Source organism: Vanellus vanellus, assembly GCF_965231255.1.
Source record: "Vanellus vanellus genome assembly, chromosome: 2".
NCBI classification, from domain to species: domain Eukaryota; kingdom Metazoa; phylum Chordata; class Aves; order Charadriiformes; family Charadriidae; genus Vanellus; species Vanellus vanellus.
In genome coordinates, this window is record NC_138906.1 from 23,712,489 (window position 1) to 23,737,970 (window position 25,482).

A 25,482-nucleotide genomic window follows, 5' to 3' on the forward strand; every position below is an offset into this window, starting at 1 on the left:
TTGTTTCTACTAGTACCTTCCAAATAATAGTTCCCAAAACCCAGAAAGAGAGTGACTGAAGTTATCATGATAAAGCAAAATTCTTTCTTGTCATAAGAACTTGCTTTGACCCATTAGAGAATGTGGCAGCTGTGTGCATAAATGTGACACTCTGCAATGTATGCTTTTTGTTTTATGCAGCAAAGGGTCTGCCTTTTTCTCTGAGGTGGGGGACAATGTTTTTGACTCTTATTTGTTTACCTACCATGGGGTCTTTTGCCTTTATCAATCTATATGATGCTGAGTATTTTTTTTCCCCTCACCACTGGTAGATGAAAGTTGTTTTCGTTTGCTTAATTTCAGATGTTTATTCCTTCACACAGGTATACTTTCTTTAGCTTTTCGTCAGTCGTATTTATTTATGAAGTCTCTTTCAAGAGCAATAACATTTCAGAAGCATGTAGTATCTGTAAATGTACTTTTATGTAGCTTCCTAAATTATAGCCTTGTTTTTTTCCAGAAAGTGGAAGTTAAATGCTGCACTGAGTCTGACCACCTTCTGTGGCTAATTAAATGTTCTAAACATGCTGCTGCCTTACAAGCGTAACAGCAAATTCACTTTAAATGGTTTTACCATCATTGTCCAAACTGAATGGAAATGTTTGAAACAAAATTCTTGCACTGACCCGCAAAACTCAGTATGGCCAAGGGAAGCACTTCTTTAGTTAACATTTGTTTGCGTTATAGAACAATGTCACAATCTGGTAGAAAAAGGACTTGTAATTTTGCCTCACCTGATCAGGGTATGGTGCATTGATGCAGCTTAAGTCCTTGTCACCTCCCTTTATTACTCAAATGCTATTCTATAAATTATACTTGTCTCTCCATGTGTTAATTTACCAATGTTCCATTTAATGGTCTTATCCGAGATTCTCATTCATGACCAGTTGGCGTAATTCTTATTGCAGTCTATGCCATGTGTAGCGCTAGAATAATATATATATAAAATTAAAATAGCATAGATTTGGGGGTATATTTCCAGAGAAGATTACACTGAAATCTAGATTTATAACTTGTGCGGCTTGCAAGCATATTTACTGTGCAAAACAATGTAGTTGCTTGTTTGTTAAACATCTAACAAATGTTTAGGGTATGGATTTCAGTAAAGGGAGCACCAGGCTGGGCTTTGGAGGGCTTGTTTGAGATCAGGTAGGAGCAGGCCACAGGCAAGCATGAATCTGCTGAATGATTAGAAAAAGTCACTTCAACTCTGCAGCCCTGTTTCCCCTTCTGTGAACTAGGGCAATTTAGAGAAGCAGGCCCCTTTGCAGACACTTTTAAATCTGCCAAGGAAATATGGTACGCGAGTGTTACATCCTAATGAATGGACTGCTAATTCCATAGTCGCCATCAGAGGGAAAAACAATTTTATCTGCTGCCTGAGCTCTTCCTCCTAAATTTTTAAAATTGAATTATAATGTAAGGAGAACTATCCAAATACTTTGTGCTGTGCGTGTTGGATAAATAGATTTTCAATGAGCAGGTCTTATTTACATTAATTGGAGGTACTGCTGTTCCATTTAAAGTAAACAGCCTTTCCTCTCTCATTATCACTTTCATAATTGAAGGTGCTGAAGGCTTTTCACTGGCTTAGTTTGGGCACTGGTGGACCGCAATGAGTCATTAGATGTCCATTTACCAGGGAGATGGGCACAATATAAACACCAGAATAAAACAGTGTTATTTGAATGAGGAGGAGTACAACATTAAACTGTTTTTTATAGGTAATGAAAATAAGTGCAGAAGAAGGCATAGAGTGTAGGGTATGAGAAAAGGCCATGGACAGGCATTGGGATCACAATTTTGGAATGGAGAGAGGTACCAATAAAGAAAATCCTGCAGTCTGCTCTTAATTTCACCTGGCGTGATTGAGTGTGGCACGAACCAGTAAGAGGGCTGGGGGAGATCAGTACTATCCTCCTCCGTGTTTAGCAGATGTCATGAATACCTATCAATAATTTAAGAAAAATATTCTTGCCCAGGAGTAAACGAGGGGTCTAGAAGAGTGCAGTGGCGCTCTGGGTGCGGGTGCTCGTCTGTAAATACAGTATGTGTGAGTGATGAACAGAGGAAATGGACGGGAGTAGGTGGGTGGAATTTGCAGCTTGTTTTTATCATTTGTCTCTCAAAATCCCGTTCATGAGGAATGGCGGTGGGCAGTCATATATAAACTTTAAAGAGGCGCTGGCATTTTTTTCCTTAGCATTTAAAAGGTTATGTGCTGCATTGCAAGACAAATAAATCATGATTCACTGCAACACCAGAGTTGCAGTCAGTTATATAAATTGCCAAGGAAGCACTAAATCTGTCACTTTGTGTATTCTGACCATTTAACAATTGGAAAGGTGTTTGGAAAGAAAGCTGAGCAGAAACAAGAACCATGTAAAGTGACAGATGCAATTAGTAAGATCATTGATGGTGTTTTAAGTTCATGTTATGGTCATCTGGGTGGACCCATACGTGCCACGTAAAAGATTTTCTTAGCCGAGCCAGGAGTGTAAGAGTAGTATACGGTGCAGGATATTCACAAAGTTGTAGCTAAATGTAAATAGCCACCCAGAGAATGTAACTAGCTTCTCTGTAGGTTTGAGTTTCTGATGTGAAAACAAATGGCATGATTTTTAAAACCAGATTCTAATGTTGACTGTATTTGTTACCCTGCCACCAACACACGTGTGTGCACACGTACACGGAGTTTGCTCGTGTTGATGCATGTGGGAAGAACAGTGATTTCTAAGGATGCATTTGTAATTGCCATCCTCTTTTTCCAAAACTGCATGTTGGCATCAATGGCTTTTAAGTATACTATTCAATGTTGTTCTAGTTTATCAAATAATTTGCTCAGGTAAAGGGAGACACTATCAAAACTGTGTGACATTAGGTACATACTTGAAAAAGGATAATTCAAGCTCTTCAAAAAAGAAAAAAAAAAAACTTTATGGGATAAGTCGCCATGTTCCTTTATAATAAGGATGAAACATTTTGTAAATTAAATCTGTATGTCAGAATAGCTAAGTAATTTTTTCATCACTTTTTAGTTTTGAACAGGTAAATTCCCTTTTGTGGATAAAGGATTGGCTTTAAATAGAAAGTTCAAGGAATCCTGCCAGAAGTCTCAATATTTCCATTACAGGACGACAGTGTAAAATTTGGGCTTTTGAAATGACTCTCGAATTTGTCAATGAATATTATATTACACAAAGTAGTTGCTGCAGTTATTTGTTCAAATTAGTATTAATCAAAATAGCAATTTACTTAGGTAATCATAACAGGCATGTGCAAACATAGGAATCACTTATTTCACAAAAGATTTTTCTCTTCTAAATATACTTGATGTAAACGTCAAACTTTTCTTATTTCAGTATAAACTGTTGCTGCACTCTGCCTGTGTCACAACACAATGCCGCTCGCACATGCAAATACAGGTCTGTGGTGCTTGTTGGAAGCCTGAACATCCTGGGGCTCTCTGGACACCAGCTGAGCACTGGAACAACTAATTGATATCTTGCAATTTAAAAAAAAATTACATGTTTCTACTTTTGGAACTAAGGCAAAGGTGTCAGAAAGTAAGGAGCTTTATTAAACTTCCTGGTGGATAAACAATAACTTGTTTTCTAGGTCTACTGATGGGAGCAGTTACTAGTTAAGGAGTAATAACAAGATAGGTCATGGACAGATTATTTATACAAGAAAAGCATCTCTGAAAATTTGTGAATATTCTATTTGTGTTTCCCATTTTAGGCTTGTTTTAAGTTAAAACGGGAAAAAAAAAAACACCACCAAAAGCCACCACTTTTTATGTAGTTAGAAACCAGGCTGATGCCACAGAGTACTTGATGGGACTTAAGGTGTATGGGAAGAGGTGACAACTCTGCAGTTCCATTGTACACAGAAAGATGTTTTCTATAACCCATCATTTAGATTTACACCAGAGGCATTCATTTCCTTACACTGCTATAATTCTTGCCAAACTTCCCAAGATTTAGATTTGATCTTACATTAGTTCTTAAAATATGCAAGTCCTACTGTCACTTCTCAGATGACTACAGTGTGTGTGTGTAGGATTTCCTAATGTTGACTGTACTCTGATTATAAGTACCATCAGCATAATAATGATGTTTCTGTCAGCAAATACTTCATCTGTTCTGTCAGAGCTGTGGTAGGTAAGAGTACTGTAATTAGAGCCAATCTGAGCAAATGTTATATTTGTTGTTAAATTTGGTTAATTTTGCATGTTTTATAGTATTTAAAAGTGGTTTCGCTCTTCTGAGTACTTGGCAACCTGTGTTTGAATGGAAATTTCAAAGGTGCGGGGCAAAAGCAATACAATGAATCTTTTTCGAACTCATATTTTTAAATTAACTAGATTTTGGTCTGATAGGGACCCTTCAAAGAGAGAATGCTCTGTTGAATTCCCGTGTAATTGAGAATCCCAGGGGATTTTCTGAGGTTGGAAAAAATGTGCAATATATTTCAAAATAAATTGGGATGCTGATCCTCTAAGCCTGTAATGCTTCCTGTGCCATTAAAACGTCTTTCATGTTAAACTTCTTTGACGTCGCATTAATTCCCTTTGTTCCAAAAGCCGTCTGCTACGCCGTGTGTTTCTTGGGTTTCTTCACTGGGAACAACACTTAGCGGTGACTGTCGGTTTGCCTCTTGGTTTGGCCCAGTCAGCGCCGGACATTTGTTACTCAGAGCAGTGAAGAAATGGTTTTTCCAGCACAACGTGTCACCTTTCAAAGAAAGAAATTGGTGAAACTTAGCCATACTTGTAGGTCTTCCAGTAAATCATCTGTCTCTTACATTAAGAATGTGGCAGAAATTAATTTAATCGAGTAGTAATTTGAAATAATTTTAGAAACAATATAGGAAACATTTTGAAGTAAATTCTTGGATTTTTGTCAAAATGCTGCTGCTTCTGCCGTTCCTCTTAGCTACCCACACTGCAGCATCAGCTGGGCTGGTTGCCTTGGTACCTGAAGGCTGTGTGTGGTGGAGTTTGGCTGTTGAAACAGCATGATTTGTCATGAGGATGTACAAGCCATTAGCAGTGTGTTGTTTGGCTCGGGGTGCCTTGGGTGCTGCACTGAGTAAGTTCCTGTTTTGTGGCTTTCATTTGTGAATGTTAATATTATTTATTCTTTCTACTAGTTGTCCTGCTAAGGTGAGGTTTGTTGTTTGGAGTAATGGTAGAAATTGCCAGGGCTCTCCCTTTGTTTCCCAGAGAATTAACCACTCCTCCTGTCACCTGAATATGGAAGTGTTATTCAGCCTGGAGAAGAGAAGGCTCCAGGGAGACCTTATAGCAGCCTTCCATACTTACAGGGGGCCTACAGAAAAGATGGGGAGGGACTCTTTATCAGGGAGTGCAGTGATAGGATGAGGGGTAATGGTTTTAAACTGAAAGAGGGTAGATTTAGATTAGATATTAGGAACAAATTCTTTACTGTCAGGGTGGTGAGACACTGGCACAGGTTGCCCAGAGAAGTTGTGGATGCCCCATCCATGGAAGTGTTCAAGGCCAGGTTGGATGGGGCAACCTGGTCTAGCGAGAGGTGTTCCTGCTCATGGCAATGGAGTTGGAACTAGATGATCTTTAAGCTCCCTTCCAACTCTAACCATTCTGTGATTCTATGTGAGTTTGCCCAGCCGGGTTAGGTCTATATTCTGCTTGTACTTAATGCCTGAAATGTGGTATTAAGGGAGAAAGGGAGAAGTTCGGCATTTCATCCATTCTGTTGTCTTTCCCAAGCTGCTGCTTCAGTCCTGACACATTCTGGAGTGAAAGTCTCCTTGTGCCAGACTCCCCATTACACTTCAGTATAATGATTCTGGCTGATCTTTGCTATGATGCTGGAATTTGGTATAAATATCTCAGGACTAATTTCATTTTGGTTTAAAATCTCTTCTATGAAAAGTTGAGGTGGGACAGCACTAGAGAGCAAATTCCTCTTCCCGTAGAATTACAATAGCGTTAGCTGAGGCAATACCAGTTTGCCCTGCATCACTTCACCTTTAAGTCAAGGGTAAAGAATTCAAGATTTAGTTGGTCTGCTTTTACTTTATTTCAGCTGTGGTCCTTTTGCTGAGAGTTGAAGCAAATGGAGTAGTTATTCTGGGATCAAACAGAATAATTGGAGTCTTTATTTAACCTATCAAAGGGAAGAGTGAGAGAAGCCTTAGCTGCTGATCCTGACTAACTCCAGAGGGGAAAGCACAGGTCATCTTTCTGCCTTGTAGATGGGTAGAAGCAGTGTTTGAGAACTAAGGCAGCTCAGTTCAGCACTGAAATAACAGTGATGAACCATGTGAACAAGTCACCACTGGCAGAGTCTCCGTCTCCTGATGTTTTTCTGTTTGAAAATGTCTTTGTTAAACTCTTCAATTACTGAACTGACACAGAGATCTGGTTAGATGCATTCAAATGAACATTTGAGCTGGGGCCTAATCTCTGAACTCACTATTGGAAATTCTCATTTACATCTGAGAAGTTGTTAGAATAATGTTTGATGGTACAATATGTGTACTCCTGCTTTCTGTCCCTGGAAATAATGGGAAACTGAGGATGGGCTTAGGCTTCAGTGTTTGGCTTTCAGATTGCTCATTCAGCCTTCTCTTACCCTGGGGCTTCCTGTCTAATGCTCATCGGTGAGGCTGCAGACATTCCCATCTGTGTCAGAGGAAGACATCCAGCCTGCTTCTGTCTGATGGATGCTCTGGAGTACCTGTTTGGTTTATTTTTACGTGCTGAATCTGACTTGAGACTTGAACCTTTTCCCCTGTTACGTGAAATCACCACAAATGCAGTTTCAGGGTTTTCTGAAGTGCTGGTGACTTCAAGTGACACTGTTAGACCTCCTCCAGTGCAAGAATGTAGGGGCAAGAGGGCAAAAGTGTTGCAGGGATTGATCTTTTGGAGGTGCTTCAGTCTAGGTTTAGATTTACTAGCTGTTTTCTTTCAGTGCATAGAAACTCATCAATAAGCAAATGTATATTTCTGACATATGCTATAGAGCTGTAGATTTGTTTATCATACTGAATATTTCTGTGTATATTTCTGCTGGTTCCAAAAAGATTGAGTCACTCTTCACTTATGTACAAGAAGTCTTTGCTCTCCGTTGTCTTACTGCTCCTTTGTAACTACTGTTTGAATCTACTCTCTTCTGTTACTAATCCTTCAAAAGTGAGAGAGGTTTTCGAAGCAGAAGTGATTTTACTTGTTTATAGGAATGATATGAGTTACTGATGTACAGCTTACATGTGTTAAAGATTGGTGTAAAGATCATTTGCTTTTGATAACATTTTGTGACATGGACATCACTATATATTTTCATTTCTAAAATAGATTTTAAGACATCATTCACAATTAATTGCTTTGCTGTCATTTTTATGACATAATAGTCATGATATTTCTTCCACCCCTACGCTTAAACCGATTTCTCTCTCTATGGAGACAAAGCACATGCCACAGAAGTAATAAAAATTATAAGCCCTGTAGTGTAAAGGAAATCTAAAAGAAGCCAGGACAGACATATTTTTACATATAACCTAAGTTTAAATTTAGTGTAGTGGATTGAGCCCTTTCTTAGCCTTTAATAAAACAGGATTCAAGGGTATTTATGTCTAAATAAAGAAACAAAACTAATTTCATTCCTCCTGTCCTTATGTACCACAGTGAGAGAGTAAGACCTTTGTGTTGTAAAGGGAAAGAACATTTAAATTGCAGTCTTAAGAGGAATCACTAAAATGATATGTTACAGCCTGAGGACTCTCCTTGTGGTCAGTGCAGTAGAGGGTAGGCTGGAAGGTGAGTCAGAGTATCAACGGGACGCGGATGTGAAACTCAACAGGATACAGGTGTGCTGGTTTTGGCTGGGGTAGAGTGGTGCTTAGTTGCTGTCTGGGGTTAAACCATGACAACAGGCTAAAAATTATTTCCATTGATTTTAATGAAGCTTCACTAGGGATGAATTTAAACCATTACAAAGAAGCGTTGATCTGGCATTTTACAGCTAGGATCGTGTTTCTTATGCTGAATGCCAATGTTCACTTCTCAAATGTCAGAGTTGTTTAATTACTTTATTTCACCTTTTAATTTTTGAAAGTATTTAAAGTGTTGCCAAGAGGCGTTTGAGTGGAAAGGACAAGTCAGGTTTGTGTTCATTCTGTTTTCTTTTATTTGTATTGAACTAATGCCCGTATACACTAGTCATAACTTACTATATTTTAAGTATACATACATTGGGTAAATATTATACACTCCTTATATCATACATCGTAAGAGGATGAGGGGTTATAGTTCCAGATCAGAGGTGCTTGCAGGCTAGAGCTAATGGACAGGAGGAGCCTGGGAAGTCTGGAGACACCCTTGGTCAAAGTGATAGGTGGCATTATCACTGGCTCTGGCACTGACTTTCTGCAAACATGACTGCAGGAGGCACCATTTTACTTGCTTTTATGAGCTTTTTTCTGACTTTTGCAGGCAGTTGAGCATAATATGAATGTTCACACAAACCACTTTTTATTTCAACAGCACTGAAGGAGAATAACAAGAAACATTAACAATTGTGTTTTAGATCAAATGCAGGATAGATTTATTGAGGGAGGTGCAGGGAAACTGTAGCTGCCTTTTCCCTTTAACCTCACTCAGGATGGGTTGCACCCACTGTCGTACAAGATGTCCCTTCTGTCCACCCGTGGCTGGGCTGTGGGAGCTCTAAACTTAAGCAGGGATAAACGCTATGTTTAGTCAATGGATGGCATAAGTTAGAACACATTAAAATTAAAAATATGCATACTTTGATTTTGTCCTTGAATTTTCAAGGGTTTATTTTGCTGTACATCTATTTGCTGTAGCTTCCAGGTGGCTGCTAACAAGAGATTTGGGCAGCAGACAGTTTTCAGGTCTGCACAGTTTACTAGTTGAGTATAGGAGCAATGTGGTTTTGAGGTGGGTTAAACACAGGAGTTCAGTCACACTGATCCAATCAAATTTAATGCTTCAGGATCATCTTTATAGAACCATACAATGGTTCATCTTTAGATACAATGAGTGCTGAGACAGGAAAAATAAAAGAAAGCCAAGATCGGGTATTTCTAAGACCACACAGCTGGCTCCTTTTATAAGGCTGTTGGTCATTCTATGCAGGTCATCCACAGGAGTCAGCTGTTAGACTTTTACCTCTGCTCTTCTCTTTTCCAGACTCTGTTCTCTTTTCAGTGTTTACCCACTGGTAGCAGCATATTTCCACTTTGCATTCTTCCTACTTGGAAATCTATGTCTCTTCAAAATAGAAAGCTTAAAAAAAAGTATCCTTCAGGGTTAGGAATTAGAAGGTTCTTTAAGCATGTCAGACCTGGGTTCTGGCATATATATAGTTTTGATCATTTATTTATTTATAAGAAGCGCTCAAAATAATTTGAAAAACATTTCTGTGATCTAGGAAAGGGGCTGTGCTGACTAGTCTTCAAGTTAGCCTTCTCCTCCTATCGTACCAGAGATATGGGACTGTAATGCATTTCAGTGGAGTTGGTCTCTTTCAGTATGGCAAAATAGCAAGAACCTTAAGTCCATTACAAAGAAATACAATTTTAGTCCACTAGTTATACCAAATTTTAGAGATGATAAACAAATATTTTTTAATAGACTGATGTGCATGGAAAGAACAAACCAGTGATGACCAATGCAGTCTCCAACCCTAATATATTTTGTGATGGAATCTTCAGTACTGGGTTTTTACTAGAGGCAATTTCGTATTTTGCTTACTAAAAATATCTGAGGGATTTGATGTGATCTGTGTAGCAGAACAGTATATAAATTTCCTAAAGGCCTGGGGATGGTGTTCTGCTGATGCTGCTGTCAGACAATATGCATGAAGGCGCATCTGCCATGGCTTTTTCCCTGGCCTATGGCTCTAGTGCTGCAGGGATGGAATAACAGCATTTCTTAGCACAGTGCTGCCATAAAAAAAACATCTAGGCAAGGAGACTGTTGGGGGAGGATAGGACAGGGACACATCTGTTAGGCGTCCAGTTGCACAGCACCCCTGCGGTGAGGCTGGTACCAGAGCCATTCATTCAGGTGGGTTTGGTGATCTCTTCCACGCTGCTGGGTATGTCAGTGCACTGGGGCAGAAGGGTTCGTGCAGAGCTCCCCTGTGTTTGTACTGTTCCTGACATGTTACCAAGACCTTGGCCTCATGCTTGGGATGTCCAGCAGCCAAGGCAGAATTAGGTAAGCCCTTGATTCAGGGATGGTTTAGCTGGAAGCACAGAAAGGACACAGGGTTATGGCCCCAAGCAATGTGTGGTGATTGCAGGAGTGACAGGTTTCCATCCCGTCTCAGTTTTAGTTATATGGCTTCTTTGTCCCCAAGCAGCTTGCCATGTGGCAGGAGCATTGGGCTCTGTTTCCTCCCTAGTGCTGGGAGGTGGGGCAGGCTCTCTGTGATTTCTTACCCTACTCAATTTTCTGCCCGTTTCTGTCCTCATTTCCAGATGGAAATTGTGGTATGGGACAGGAGGAGTTTAAAGCATCAGGTGCCCCATCCTTCCTCCTTTCTGTGAGGCGGCCCTCCTGTTCTCCCCTGTGGAGGAGCACCCGCTTTCTGCCTGGTGCTTGCCACGAGGACAGACAGGTTGTTCCTTTTCGCACTACAACACTTGATTAAATTCTTCAATTAAAAGCCTGGGCTGCGAGGTGGTAGCCGACCTCTCTCTCCAGCTGTAGGTGGCTGGTGGGACGGGCTGCCAGGGCTCCCTGAGGGGGTGGATTTCTGTGCAGATACCGCACTTTTGGGTGCCCCAATTTCCTCTGTAATTAGATTCATTTTACCCTTAGGGCCTCTGCCTGCCTCTTCCCTCTGAAAGTAAAAAGTAATACCTGTACCTGCCCTCAGTGTGTTTTGGGGGAAAACAGAAGGCGGAGGAAAATGAAGCGATTACTTTGGCATGGGGACCTACAGTTCATTTTGCTTGAGCGTTCCTCTTTTTGCTGTAAGATTTCTTTGGCTTTAGTAGAATAATATTTATTGCAGTTACGTTTAAATGGGCCATGTGGTATTTGGAATGGAAGTGGGCACACTATGCTGCAGGGATGGAAACATATGGCAGCGTTCCCTGGGCGGTAAATTTCTGTCACAGCTCGGGACGAGAGGATTCAGCCGAGACCCTGGCGATGGAGATTTTGGGAATGTGTAACTTCATCCTGTAAGCAACGTGACCCACGATGGGGCCAAGCTTGCTTCCCCAAAAATATATTTATTAATTGTACACAGATTGGTCATTTTACCTTGATGCAGTATATGGAGAGCTGTAATTACAAGTGAGTTCTTACAGCATTGGTAGTTTTGGAGAGCTATGTGTGGGGGTTTTTTTTGCAGGTAATAAAATGGAAAATCCAATTTGCAATTGCAAAGCAAGCCCCTGAGTGATACATGATCTTCATAGCAGCACTGGTCAGAGGGTTACAGCTAATGGCGGTGCTGGCTTGCTTCCCCGGTGGCCCGTGCCTGAAAACCGAATAGCGAGCACCGTGAGCCTGCGCCGTCAGCCAGCGTAGATTTAGACACACCAGTTTCTAGCTTATTAGGTCCTCTTTGTCACAGTACTTAATCCTGCTTCCTGATCCTTGTTAGAACAGGGCTGCCGAGTCCCTTAATAAAGGAGATGGGCGCGAGGCTTCTAACGAGGCGCGCTGAAGCGTGAGGCAGCGAGGGCAATTGCCGCCTGACTGACAGAGGGGTGGAAGGCGCCCTGCCTGTTGTTATTTCAGAACAGGGCCTCAGACAGCTGACAGATGAGCTGGCTGAGGTAATGGTAACTTGTTGATAGGCTGATATGACATGCATGACATCCTTTCACACGGTATAATGGTCTGTCTTTACTCTAATTGCGTTAACCCTTTTTTTACGGAGAGACGGGTTGAAGATTAGCCATAATGTAGAACGTGCACCGAAATGGCCGGCGAGCCTCCCGTAGCCTGCGTGTGTGTTCATGCTACTTAGACGAACATAATTTTGTGTTAATTGTGAAAAGCTACCGCGTCAGGTTGCCTTCAGATTCCTCTGACAGCTTGGCTGGGTCAGTCAGCAAAACCTTGTAAATTTATTTTGGGTTTGTTTCCCATGGTTAAAGATTTTTATTTTTTTTTAATTATTTATTTGTTACTTTAGATTACTTGGAGGAGGGTAGCCCTCTCTTCATTGTAGAATTCACAAAAATAAATTTTAAATGGTAGCACAGTTTTCTTATTTTCATTTAAAGAACAGGAAAAAATATTTCAATGGCTTCCTGAAATTCAGCCTGTTGTATCCATAGTCATGAGGAGTTTCAGCAGAGCATGTACTGTTTTGGTTTTGAGTGGTAAACATTTACAAAAGGAACAAACAAACAAAAAAACCAAACAAGCAAGCCCCTAATAGGTCTCTTAAGTCTTCCTGTCAACAAAATATGTAAAACTGGCATGTTGCAAGAATGACGTTTTTGTTTGTTTTTCTCAGTATAGAGAACTATAACCACAGATCAGCGGTAGGATCTCGGTACAAACACCACGTTGGGCACTGGGAAGGCAAAAAGCCTGTTGGGCATCACTTGTTGGCATTGTGCTTGGAGCAGCGATTGAGAAATGCTTCGCAATGCTAGGCTTTGGCAGGGCAAACTCGTACCACAGCGTCATTCTCTTTTCACTCCTACAAGCCGTGGGGGAAAGGGCCCAACACCTATGCACTATTAAGCCCTGCTTAAAACTAATTATTTTATTATGGTTGTACTCTCTGAAATGAATGAAAAGTTTTATATTCACAGCGAGATACTACTTTCAAATTTTTGATATTTCAATTTTTTTTTTGTATGCTGTTTTGTTTAATCCCTTTCAGGTAATTTGGATTTGACTGGTCAAAAGCAAGTCTTCAAAGCAGAGAACAATCCTTGGGTTACCCCTATTGCTGACCAGTTCCAGCTGGGAGTATCTCATGTGTTTGAGTACATTCGTTCAGAAACATATAAATAGTAAGTATTACATGTCACTTATACTGTAGCTGTGGTGTGGTTTGTTTTGTTGTGTTTTTTTCCTGTTGTGTGTTTGGCAAAGTGTTATCACCTACACCCTTTTTTCATAATCCATGCAGAAGCTTGGTATTAAGGGCACATATAAATGTACCGGTTTGTATATTAAGGAATTTTGCTAACAAGAAGGTAAATAAACGTGGCTTAGACATGATAGGAAAGCACAAAGACTTTGATATTGTCCTGCATTTGTTGTTTATTTCGAAGAGCTATTAAGTAACATGAGAGATGTAAAAGAGCAAGCTTTACAAGCCTTTGAGAAGTACTGATTTTAAGTATGTATAGTAAAGTTTTATAGAGTGAAATAGATATTTGTTAATGACTTTGAATGCAAGTTGTTATGTTTTGAAAGAGATGTCCAGAATTTAAACCTCTTTTGATCTGAACTGGTTTACAAAAGTCTGCAACTGTGGTAATTTAAATACAGGTAGTAGTGTTTTCTTCAGCAGTGTAAGTGGGGAAAAAATAAACCTCATGCTGGGACGCCTCCATTTCAATTCCAAATTCTATGTACAAATGCTAAGCATTTGTTAAGGAAATAATGCCTTTAATCATTCACTGAATTAAAATATTTTTTTTTTCAGTAGAAATTTCCATGTTACCAGTCCACAGTAAGACTTAGATGGGAAGCTATTTTTACGTGTCTGACAACAATCTTGATGCTGTCTTCCTAGAAGCAGTAGGTAGTACGACGCACAGTGCAACCTTTGGTTGGAAAACTAGTTTTTGCATTTCCCCTTTATATATTAAAAAAAAAATAATTAATAATTTAGAAATGTTTCTGACATTTTTTTACATGATAGCTGTCTAAACTGAATTACTGAAGGAGAGTATTCACAAATGAAGGTTTGGGGATTCCAATTAAGTATCTGAGATGTAAATTTCTATATGAAACTAAATGATCCAGCAGTGACTTTTGTAGGCTGTTCTTCATTTACAGAATTTAAGTTAAAAGGATGACAGATGGGAGACTAGTTACAAAAATTGCCTGCCTCAGAAGTGTCCTGATATTTATGCTATAATATGTATTCTCAAGATAGTTTTATTCATAGATTTAAGTAGGCTGCAACACCCTTCTTCCAGTAGTACTCTGTACTATAGACATGGTGTAGGGAAACAGCTATCTGTCTCCTTAGACCATTTCTTCCCCACAGTCCATTGTGTAGCTGCATATAAGTTTCTTGATAATGTTTTGTCATTTTTTTTTTTATTGCCAATTTTATATTTCTGGTTGAGCAGTGTACATTAGGGACCCTCATGCAGTTCTCACAGGGACACCTCTGGGCATCATGAGGACAGTAAAGTTTTCAAGGACTGAAGTGCAGTTTTGAGAATTTCACCCATATTCAGTTTGGGGGGTTGGGGAGCTGTTGTTATGGATCAATAATTTAAAAAAAATATTTTATAACTGTGGATATGTTAAACTGTTCTGGCAACTTTCTGTTTTGACGGAAATTATGTCAATCAAAATTGACATAAAAGGTTCTGTAAAAGGTTCTGTAATTCATCACTTGCCTCAACTATTACTCTTTGTTTTAAATTAGCCATATTATGTTTGCTGTCTTGTTCTTTGCTGAGGTGTAACAGTGTCTTGTTGGCTAATTGGCTGATTTTGATTTTGTCCACACTAAATATTTGAAGCCTGTGCAGTTAAGAGTGTAAGCAAAATCAGACTACCCATTATCGGGGGGGGTGGGGTGGGAATAAAATCAAAGAATCTTTCCATGGCTCATTCATAGCTTCTAATTTGATCGTAGAAGCTTGTTCACTTAAATGCCATTATTTTCAGAGATTAGTGATGAAAACCAAATGCATGCAGTTTTTAATAATTAGAAGTAATATTATTTTCAACGTATAACCATTTTATATTTAAACCATAAATTAAAAATACCTGTATAATTTTTTTAGAATCCTAGTAGCAACTTCTTTTGATTCTTGATTGTACTTGTTTCACATGCTATAAAGACAGTTTGTGGATTTTCCTGCTGAAAAAAAAGGTTGTTCTTTTTATTTCCAGTTTCCTTTAGATCTATGTTCTGAGAATTACTTGGATGCCACCTGCTACAGACATTTTTCTGTTTGCATTTTATTTTAGGTGATAAAACTCATAAGCAATGGCATAATATAGGTAACTGGTCTAGTAGCTTTATTGTGCACAAAAGCAAATAAGCTGTGAACACAGAAGAAATGAAAACTCCTTTTTGTGTTGAAATTTTGATCTTCTACTAACAACTGTACACCTTTTTCAACTTCCTTTTTTGTTTCAGAGCCTATGTCCTGGTACTGTGTCTTTTTTCTCATCAAGCAAATCACTAGGTTGAGATGTGGATGTAGTAATTTTCTCGTGTAGATACCTAACTAAGCAAAATTGAACTCTTGGGGGTTTTTTGGATCATTCAGCCAAAATAATTTTAAAAATTAGCTTGCAACATTTGATAGACCCAGAGAGCTTAACTTTTACTCTGAGACAAAGCAGAACAGTTAAATGGATGATTGGATAGAATGGTGTTTAGATAACCTCACTTGCAACACTGATAAGAGAAGACAACTCATGTACGTTAGCAGCTGGCAATCAGATCAGTAAGTTTGCTTTCAGGTACTTTCATAAACCAGGAACTATGCATCTGTATGGTGGATGGATTTTGAGCTCCAGAGATGGTAATTGTCTCCCCATGCCTGTTCCTTTTGCTGGCTGATTGGAAATATTGATTTTACTTTGCTTACAAGCCTAGCATTTTCTATTCTAGCAAAGACAGAGAAGGTATGCTCATACAATCGCAAGTGCAAAGTTTCGGCGCTTAGCAAGCTATATTTCACTAAGTGGTTTATGCTAATACATTTTATTTTGTGTTTGCAATGACTAGAACATCGTATTTACTCAGTTGTTATTTTAGCCGGAAGGTGGTAACTCACTAAGTCCTGGTAATGCACTCACTCACAGCCACATTACGAAACATTAAGGTTTCTACTGGTGGTGGGTACAAGCCATAACTGCATGCTACAATTGGAGATTTCTATTCACATTCTGTGAGGCTGCACTTGTGAAGGAACTAACAAATAGATCACAAACTTCTTCTTTCCATTGTGAAATGTACTGGCTGTTTCAAGAATATTTAGTGAAAAATTACACTCCATTTTTAGCCTTGTCTTAGGATATTCACGCTCTAGTGATTAATTGGTAAGTAGGGATGGCACCCGTGAGGAATGATTATGTCTAAAGATAAAATGTCATTTGTCTCACATACTTTTACATTTTCACACTCCTGTTTTTCATGGTATTGAAGCAGCAAGTATAAAACTGGAATTGCACTTCAGAAGTGTGTTAGCCAGTAGGACCCTCAGATCAGCTCTTCTTACTTTGTAGCTTCTTTCATTTCCTTTAATTTCCTCACCCTTCATGAGAAATGATGCCAGGTGGTTTTTTTTTTTCAACCTTCGTTTTTCAAGAAAGCCTCATGCTGACAAAAAGATAGGCCATATATTGTGGCAGATAATGTGTGTAGAGGGGTTCTTAATTCTTTACAGGAAATTCAGCAGCTCTTGGCACTTCAGTAGCTTTTGTTGGCTAAAATACGCCCACTGCACGTATCATCCTGTGACAGCATCCTTTGGAAATAGGTCGGTTTGCCAAGTATATAATGATTCTTAATGTCTGACTGCCATACTAACTTTCTCAAAGTTAAGTTGGTAAGCTGAATTTTGGCTGTGATTCTATATATACTCAGAAGGTGCCATTAAACTCCCTGTGTGGTGTCACGATAGTGTTGAAAAGCAGTTGAAGAACTTGCTCAAACAGTAAAGGGTAATGGCAACCTCATCTCCTCAAAGGGCTTAACTAAATGTTTTATTTCTTATTCATGCCTTTATTCAACTTTCAAAGTGACCTTTATGTTGTAAGCATATTCTCAGAGGATCTTCTCTGTCTAGGGCACTGACAAAGAGATGATGGATTGTACGATTTAGTGGCTACAGTGTACTTACACAAGTGCAGACAGACGTGAACATTTGAAAGAAAACAGTGAATTAAGCTCCTATGAAGAATGGAAATCCTGTGATGCTCGTCTGGATCAGGGCAAGATCATTAGTGATTTGATTAAGATGAGGTAAAGCTGAGATGTGCAATTGGTACCAGTGGGTGGGTTTGGTTGCTGACATTTACAGCAAAGTTAATCCAGAAAGCTGCTCTTTGGGTACATTTCTGGCATTAATCATGTGCTCTTGATCAGTCTTCATGTGAAACTTACTCTTTGCCTGTTTGGTCTTGTAACAGGAAGGGTAGTGATTTTCCTTTTATCACAGCAGAGTCTGTTGCTGTTATTATCACCTGATAGTATAATCTCAGCTAAAACAAAATAATTTGCTAGGTCCTGAGTGCTTAGAATATCATTCAGACTTCTAGCGTTTTTAAGCTGCCATTGAACCCAGCCATCACCTTCTAACACTTTATTTAATGGTTGTTGTCTCCCTGTTTGACCTCCTTATTCTAGTGAGGCAGAATTATGATAGAACAGTCACCGTTTGTTAAGTTTCTAGAAAGCAGGTTTTCCCCGCGAGGCACTCAATTTGGAGCCAAGAGTCTTGACAAGACGTTTTGTGAAAGGAAATAAGCTGCACTTTTCACATTTCCATCAGGAAAGGTGGTAGAAGAGCAAGCCATTTTAAAGACTGACACATTAACTCTTAGTAGATGAAATGGTTTGATAAATGCTACGCTGAGCATATATCGCTTGGCAGCATCGGAACATAGGTTTTCCCTATGCTGCTCTGTGCTAAGCATTGTAATTGAAAACCTCATTTTATCGGCAGTGACAGTCTGGAAAAATCCACTCTTGATTCAGTCCTCTATTTAGAGATAATCTCCCCAGCTTTCTTCTTGAGAATGAATTGTCGTACTGGGCTCCCACTATTATGTAGCAGCTGCTGCCAGGGCAGCAGACACAGGTCATGAAGTAAGAGATTCTTCTTCTGAATTATATTAATGAAGAGTATTTCAGCATTTCTTTTTTACAACTAGAGGAGACTGGCAGGATACTCAGACTAATGAACTGGAATACAAATAATATCCTGAAATAACTCCTGTTCTTATTCCACAGTTGTTAATCTTATTTAGTTTCAGCTGCATGATTGATGCTGTCCAGGATGTAAAGATGATGATCAGCAAAGCCACCTATCACAGCGTGGAAAAAGAGGTTAAACGAGTGAAAAATCCCTGTGTTGGTGGTTGGGAAGCATGCTGGGGATGTGGGAATTGCCAGCAGTCAAGATGGAGGCTTCAGCAGGCTGAACTGATAGGAGGAGAGATTGTCCTGGAGTGGTGTTACTTATGCATCATGGTCTTGGACCTGCAAGAATTTATTTTTTGTGTGTGTTAGCACAAAAATCAGGAGTATTTAAGTGGGGGTTGCTGAAGACACAAAGCTAGCAGCGAGGAAGAGAATCAGCACACCACACAGGAAGAATTGGCAAATTAAGAGGAAGGGTCGTGTATATTAGTTACAGGTTTTCTGTCAGCCACCAGTGTGGTGCAGTGAGGGGAAGAGGAAGAGACAGAGAAGCACAATCTCAAGAGCTGGGTTGAGAGTGGGAATTTTCCAGTACAGAAAAGGAAATACTGCGCCATTGTGGTCATTGTGCTCATGAAAGATGAGTTCAGGCAGGAGCAGGCAAAGTGAGGAAGGATAATAGGATGATAAAAGGATTGAAGAGCCAAGAGGCGATTTAAAAGGTATTTGGTTTATTCAGCAAAGCAAAGACTGACAACAGAGATCGTTGCTGTCATTGGGATGGAGAGGGAGAGGAAGAGACTTCATTTAAAGCACAAAAAAAATCGTGGACACAAGAACAAATACAAATAAACTGGTTAGGTGTATGTTTGAAGGAAGGTCTCTAATTATTAAGGGAGCAAGGTGGTAACCTTCTGATAGAAATAGCCTTCTGACAGAAGAAATGAAGGCCAAAATCTTGTTTGTTTCAAAGTGAGCACTGATCAATTTGAGCAAGAGTATATGACATGATTGCTTGTGGCAGAGGACGGTATGTCTGTTTTGCAGGCAGAAATTTGTGCTCCTGTATTCAGTCTCCTGATTTTGGAGTGAAAAATTCAGATGACCCATCCCCATTTATGAAGATAACTGCACAGTGCAATTGACACAAAGCTAAGGGAGACAAAGCTCTGTTGTCTGTTAATATAAATTAGGCAAAAGATTATTTTATATATTCCTGTGTTTAATAACTTGTTTAAACATTTAGTAGTTTTGTGCAATAGTTTAAAAAGACTAAATATTTTTAGTAACCTAATAATTACTTGTTATTATATAAATTATATATTCATTAGGAAAAATTCATTTGGGGTTATAAATTTTTTCATAATATTCCTTTCTCCACTTAGATTGAAGAGATACATGGAGTGAATGCTTCTCTTTGGCAGTCTCTTAGTAAAATTAAATAACTCCTTGTGTTATCCAGTCATCTAATCGTGTGACAATACCAAGAAGAACCTAATGAACACAGTGTGATCTCAGGAGTAATTTCTAACGGTGAGAGTAGAACGTCAGTGTTCCGGAGTCTCTGGGGGAAATAAAGACCATAGGAACACAGACCAATTGCCTTCAACATCTAATGTAGATTTGATTCAAAGGAGTACAGTTAGATGCCTCACCTGTTTGTATGACGCGCAGAGGTCAATGAAGATTTAAAGAACTTGGATCGTGTGATTCTACCCTGCCTTGCTAAGAAAAATAGGCCATAATAAATGCTATTTTCCTTTATTTTTCTTTTCTTTTGTCACTAGTATTCTTTGGTAATTTGTGGAATAGAAGACTTCATGCATTAGTTTTCTCTTAGGCTCAGCCCTACAAATACTTATACTTCTAGAATGGGTATTCTCATTGTTCCTGGAAGGATTGCTCTTGTGGGTGTGCTCATAGGATGAACTTCTAGTAAGTGCTGCATTTCCCTTCTCACTTGCACAGTGTAGTTCTCCTGGGCCCTGTACAAAAAATAAGAATGGTGTTGTGTGTCCAACAGTCCATTGCTGGAGTGTATATTTCAGTGACTTTTTATCCTGGCATCTTTACTGTTTGCCCCTGACATGGATGCATCATCTGTGCCAGTGGTAGCTGTGGTAGCCTTGACCTTGTGTATTTTAGGCTGGTTTCAAAGACTGGGTAAAGATAGTGGAAAAGAGATGACCTCAGTGAGCTACCTTAGGTGAGGTTCTCTGAGATGCTGCATCTCCTGTGAAGATGAACTCACGCCAAATTAAACTTCCCTCGAAGGATGGCAGGAAACAAGATCCATCGTAGCTAAGAATTAAACAAGTGTTAACAATCCTGGGTCACGTACCAGTAAAAAAATTTAATTAACCAATAAAAATCTTTTATCAACCTGATGTGAGGAAATATAAAAATATCATTTATGTTTGATTCTGTTATATCAGAGGCAGGGTACTGTATATTTTATATGAAAATACTGATTTGCATTCCAACCAAATGTTGTATTTATTTGGCTGTATTTTAAAAATTGATAAATGTATTAGTACATTATTTCCAACAGAGACAATAGATGACTCAGAGTCCTGACATCTTTAGACAACATTTACATGCAAATCTGTAACTCTTCCCTAAAGAAGAGCAAACTGGAACCCATGTTGAAAGATAAACAAGAAAAACAGTATCTCTGTATATTTGTGTTTATATATTACTAAGATGAATATGTAATAAAAACAAAGCTATCACTGATGTATCTGACAGATACAGATACTGCACATATAAATACTGGTGTAACTACTGATATTACCATTCTCTTTGATGTGAACTTTCATATAAAGTTTAGAATATTATGCAGTAATCCATTTACCATGTCAAGGATGATAACCCAGGGCTTAACTCACTGGGGCAGATGTCTAGGGCTGTGCTAGAAGCAGAATTGGAATGCAGAAGTAAGGAAAGTGCAGAAGCCGAGGACTTGACAAAGGCAAAGGTGGGGAAACAGAGACAAATATAGGATTTGAGTAAGGAAACAAGACTAAGTTGCATTTAACTATAGGGCAAGGCAAGATCAGTAGCAGAGTTAGAAATCGGTGGTAATTATGGTAAAATCCAAAATGAGAAACAAGTAGGGATGTGTCAAAGAAACTGGTAAGAAACTGAATCGAGGACCTGGCCTAGAGAGCAGGTTGGGGTCTAAGCAAGCAAAGTGTGAGATGTGCAGCTGCAGGCGAGTGGCACCCTGAGCAGGAAAAATGATAGGTGGGATTGAATAAAGTGCGTGCAGTGGGACAATCCAAAATGGGATCTATCTTGTTAGGTTCTTAGTCATCAGAGAGACCGGTTATGGCTATCTGATTTTGATGCATCTAGAAATTAAACAGACCCTGTTCTGAAGTGTGATAGTCAGATTATTAATAATGACGGAGGAAAGTTATGTTCTGTCATGCTTCTGTTCTGTGTTCAGTGCAAGCAGGATGATCTTTTAGGGAAGATGAGTTATTTCTCAGTCCCCTGAGTAGAAGCCTGACCGACATTTTGTTGTGAGAAATGATTTGAAACCTTCAGGCCTGTGGACATGCACTCAAAATGTTTAGGAGACTTGACTGACAAGAGTCTGGACTTGCCAAAGCTCAGTCTTAATTAAATTGTGGTGCCAGGGAAAGGCCAAAAAGTGGCAGAAGTGCTAGTATCCTTCTAACAGTAAGGAAGGCGAATAGACCAAACTAGGCTATTATGACCTAGTTTACTTTAACATCAGTTTTGGGTTCAATAGTGAAGAAGAGACATGGGATGCTACTAGAGAAGATTTAAAGAATATGACTGTAGTATGAACGTAATCTGTACACTTAAGGCATGAACATGATTGAGAACTATTTCCTAAAGAGAAATTATAAATTTGGTTGGTCAAGGCAACTCGTTTCACAAAATTCTATGTAGTTAAAACTTGGCTTGTACAACTGCACAATGTTCTCATTAGAAAATGAGCACTATATAATTTCAATAAAACACTAAGAAGAATTGTCAACTGTCTGGTAATTCCCAACATGGACATTTCTAGTGAGCCTCACAGATCTGACCTGGAACTGTTCACTCTTCTCGGGTATTTGGAAGCAAATATACAGTTGATTCTGACTAAAAATTGTAGATGACCTGGAAGTTGATGAAAGACAACAGTGAAAATATGAGCTGTCCTCGATCAGTTAATGAACTGTGCCTGTGCATAGTGTATTTTAAAGCAGCTCAAAGAAGAGTTGCATATCTGTGAGTAAGTATGTGGGATATAGGATGAGATAAAAAGGAGTAAATACTGTTTTCTAGAAACCAATTGCCTCTGAAAAATCTTTTAAGAGATAAAAGATAACTGAAGTGCACTGTCAGCTCACAGTTCAATGCTGTATCCAAAAGCCCTAAAAGAAACCTTGTGTTAATGAGTAGAGGAATCGGAACTCCATTTTTTCAACATCAGCTGAGGCTGATACTGAATTCGGTTCTGGTGTCTGTCATTTTAGAGGGATGTTAAAAATGTGTTTAGATGCAGACACCTCAAAATTATTTGAGAGTGAAAGTCAGGCAGATTAAGAGTAGAAAGCAAGGTACAACCTTGTAAAAGGATGCTTGTTAGGGCAAGCTGCCAGGGAAAGTAGCAGTTTCATTCTCTCTTACTGTCTTCTGGTTGCATCTGGATACTTTCTCAGAAAATGTGTTCTAGAGCAACATCTCAGTATAAGCATCGATTGTTTTTAATATATTATGCCTAGTATACAAAAATGATCATCTACTGCTACTGATTTTAGACTTTACCAGAAGTGCCACAATTTGAAGGCACTTGAATCCAATGGATTCAAGGGGGTTTCTCAGTGTTCCTGGGTGCTGTTTTTGCTAACCAAAGGCATTATGTCCAAAATGCATGCAATTAAGAAACTTGAGTGATGTTCTCTGAAGGTGCCTCACCTAATTGTTTTTTTTTTTTCTGAGGATGTTGCGGAGAACAGAATTTGGACTTTACAGTAGGTAACAAAAAGAATAGAGCATTTTAAAGAAAATCCTCGAGACTGCAATAGGGAGAAGAATAAATAGGAAACAGCAGACAAAACAATACTAATTGAGAACCCGTGTAAAACATGTTGGTAGCAATAAGGGTTTTCTGGTAAACTTGTGTAGCTAACAATAAGTAGTGGTAAGCCTGTTAACCCTTTGTAATTTTCAAAATTTAGTTGACTTTCTTGTTTTCTTCTTCATATTGGTTCTTTACAACCAAGCAAGAAGAGTTACTGCGCACATTTGCTGGTTTTATTTGAGAGATAAATTAAAAAGTGGCGCTTTTATAATCAAGCAGAACTGTCTGCAATTTCTATTCTCTATACAGTCGTATCTGTTTTATTGCATGCTGGCTTTTATTGAACTCCAGTTTCTTATTTTATTCTTGCATTATTAGAGAGTTTTGTGTGATCTTTAGCAATTTTTTTGCCATCCTGGTGAGGGCTATCAGTTAGAGGAGTGTCCCTAATTTTATGATTGCATTTATCAACTGTTTATCCCGTGGAAGGCTGAGGTGGGAATGATTCTGGTGTAATTTTCTGGAGCCACTTGTAGTGCAAGCTCTGATAAACTTTTTAAAAGCCATGATTTTATTTTAGCAGATACTACTCCCATCCGGTTTTTGTGCACTTTTACAGCCCCTTATACCTGAGGCACAGTGTTGAAAATGGTTATGATCATATTTCATTTTAAATTCTTGTTATTAAAATTAACTTTTTCTTGAAAAGTATAACCTGAAAATCAGGAGCTTCTACTGTATATGACACAAAATTGCTCAGTCCTGCATTTCAATTCTTTTCTCCGTCCAAAACAAGAAATATCCTACTGTTCAAGCTGGGGATATAAAATTTAGGTCCTGTTTAAGCAAGTCCTTTTGACTACAGCTTTGCAATGGCTTTTTCCTGTTCTGTACCAAGCCACATTAATAATTTAACAGTAAAAATGTGATATACTGAAAATCAGTTAGTATCAAATATCCTAGGAAAAAATATCATGTAGTTTTTCCTTTTCCTTACACTTGCTTGGGAAACTGGGCAAAGAAATTGTAGTCTAAAGTGAAGTATGCAGGAGAATAAACAGTAAATAAAATTACTTAAGATGTTGACCGTTTCAATTGCTCCAGCTTCACCAAAGCGATAATAATAAATGCAAGAATATGAGCCCTCTTCATAGTTTTGCAATATGTTTTCAGAAGCTGGCCCCAGTGCTAGATGTAAACAGCAGCATTAATTTCACTGAATGGGGAACAGTGATTCCCTGAATCCTTTTTATTATCCATATAGCCCACTTATAAATGTATAATCAGGTAGGTTTTCAACCGTACAATCACATACCTTGTAACAAAATGCTGTCACATGATGGTAAATATATGCAGAAGTAAATGGAGCAAATCCTAAATGCAGTACTTCAAGTATAATTCCCCTTGACAGGAAAAGGAGAATATTTGATCCCCATTCATATGTATACCCAGATCCCTTCCTCTGGGCTTCTCTAGTGTCTAGGTTTTGTGGGACTTTCTGCATGTTAAATATTTTTGGGAGTTATCCAAGGAAAGAAACTGGGACCACAGAGTGCAGGACTCTTCAAAGACATTAGTTCAGATGAGTTGCAAGAACCTGCTACATGCAAAGGCCACAACAAGGAGATATCGCAGTTTTGGAAGAATGGGTTTTAGGCATGGATATACTTGTGCCAGTTTTGAGTCCTAAAATACAAATGAATTTTACTTACAAAAGCTCCAACTCTGAGAAGATGGTTTTTAGTCCCCTTTCAATTGGATATAATTTCCAAGCTAATTTCTGAATGTTAGTTTTGATTATTGTATTTGATATTCTGTCTCCTGTTCATTTCTTGGCTGTCCCAAACTTAGATTTACTCTAATGTTGACTTTAAAAAAAAAAAAAAGGTATGCAAGGACTAACAGTGATGATCCTGAATATAAATTACATCAAGCAAATTGATGCAAGATAAAATTACCAAATCAACCTTTTTTATTCTATATTTTATGGAATATCTAATGTATGTTTGGCAGTAATTTACTCTTGCACATGAATTTCTGACAGTTTCGATTCTTTGGGCTTATTAATCAATGTAGTCAGCACCAGAGCAATTTTTATGAGACTCACTAGTCATCAAAAATTTATTATCAGATAAATCAAAGAAACAACTAGCATCTTAATAGGGTGACCAAAGTGACATGTAAAAGATCATTCAAGACTACATGTTTTTGACGTTTGTGTATTGCGTTTATTGCTAGGGTTAGAGGTTTTGTTTGCACCTTCATTAAAATAATCGTCACCATGACACAATTGCTTCCTTTTGTGCTAGACTTTTTTTCCTTCAGTTT

General features: G+C 38.7%; 1 protein-coding gene across 1 annotated transcript in view; it reads left to right on the forward strand.

Annotated features, from left to right (window-relative positions):
- The window catches only part of RSU1 (Ras suppressor protein 1), a 115,900-nt gene that overhangs the window by 33,766 nt on the left and 56,652 nt on the right, over positions 1-25,482 (forward strand). Inside the window, exon 8 of the mRNA XM_082499687.1 lies at positions 12,918-13,050. Within this exon, the coding sequence (XP_082355813.1) occupies positions 12,918-13,050 (133 nt within the window). The remainder of the gene's footprint in view (positions 1-12,917; positions 13,051-25,482) is intronic.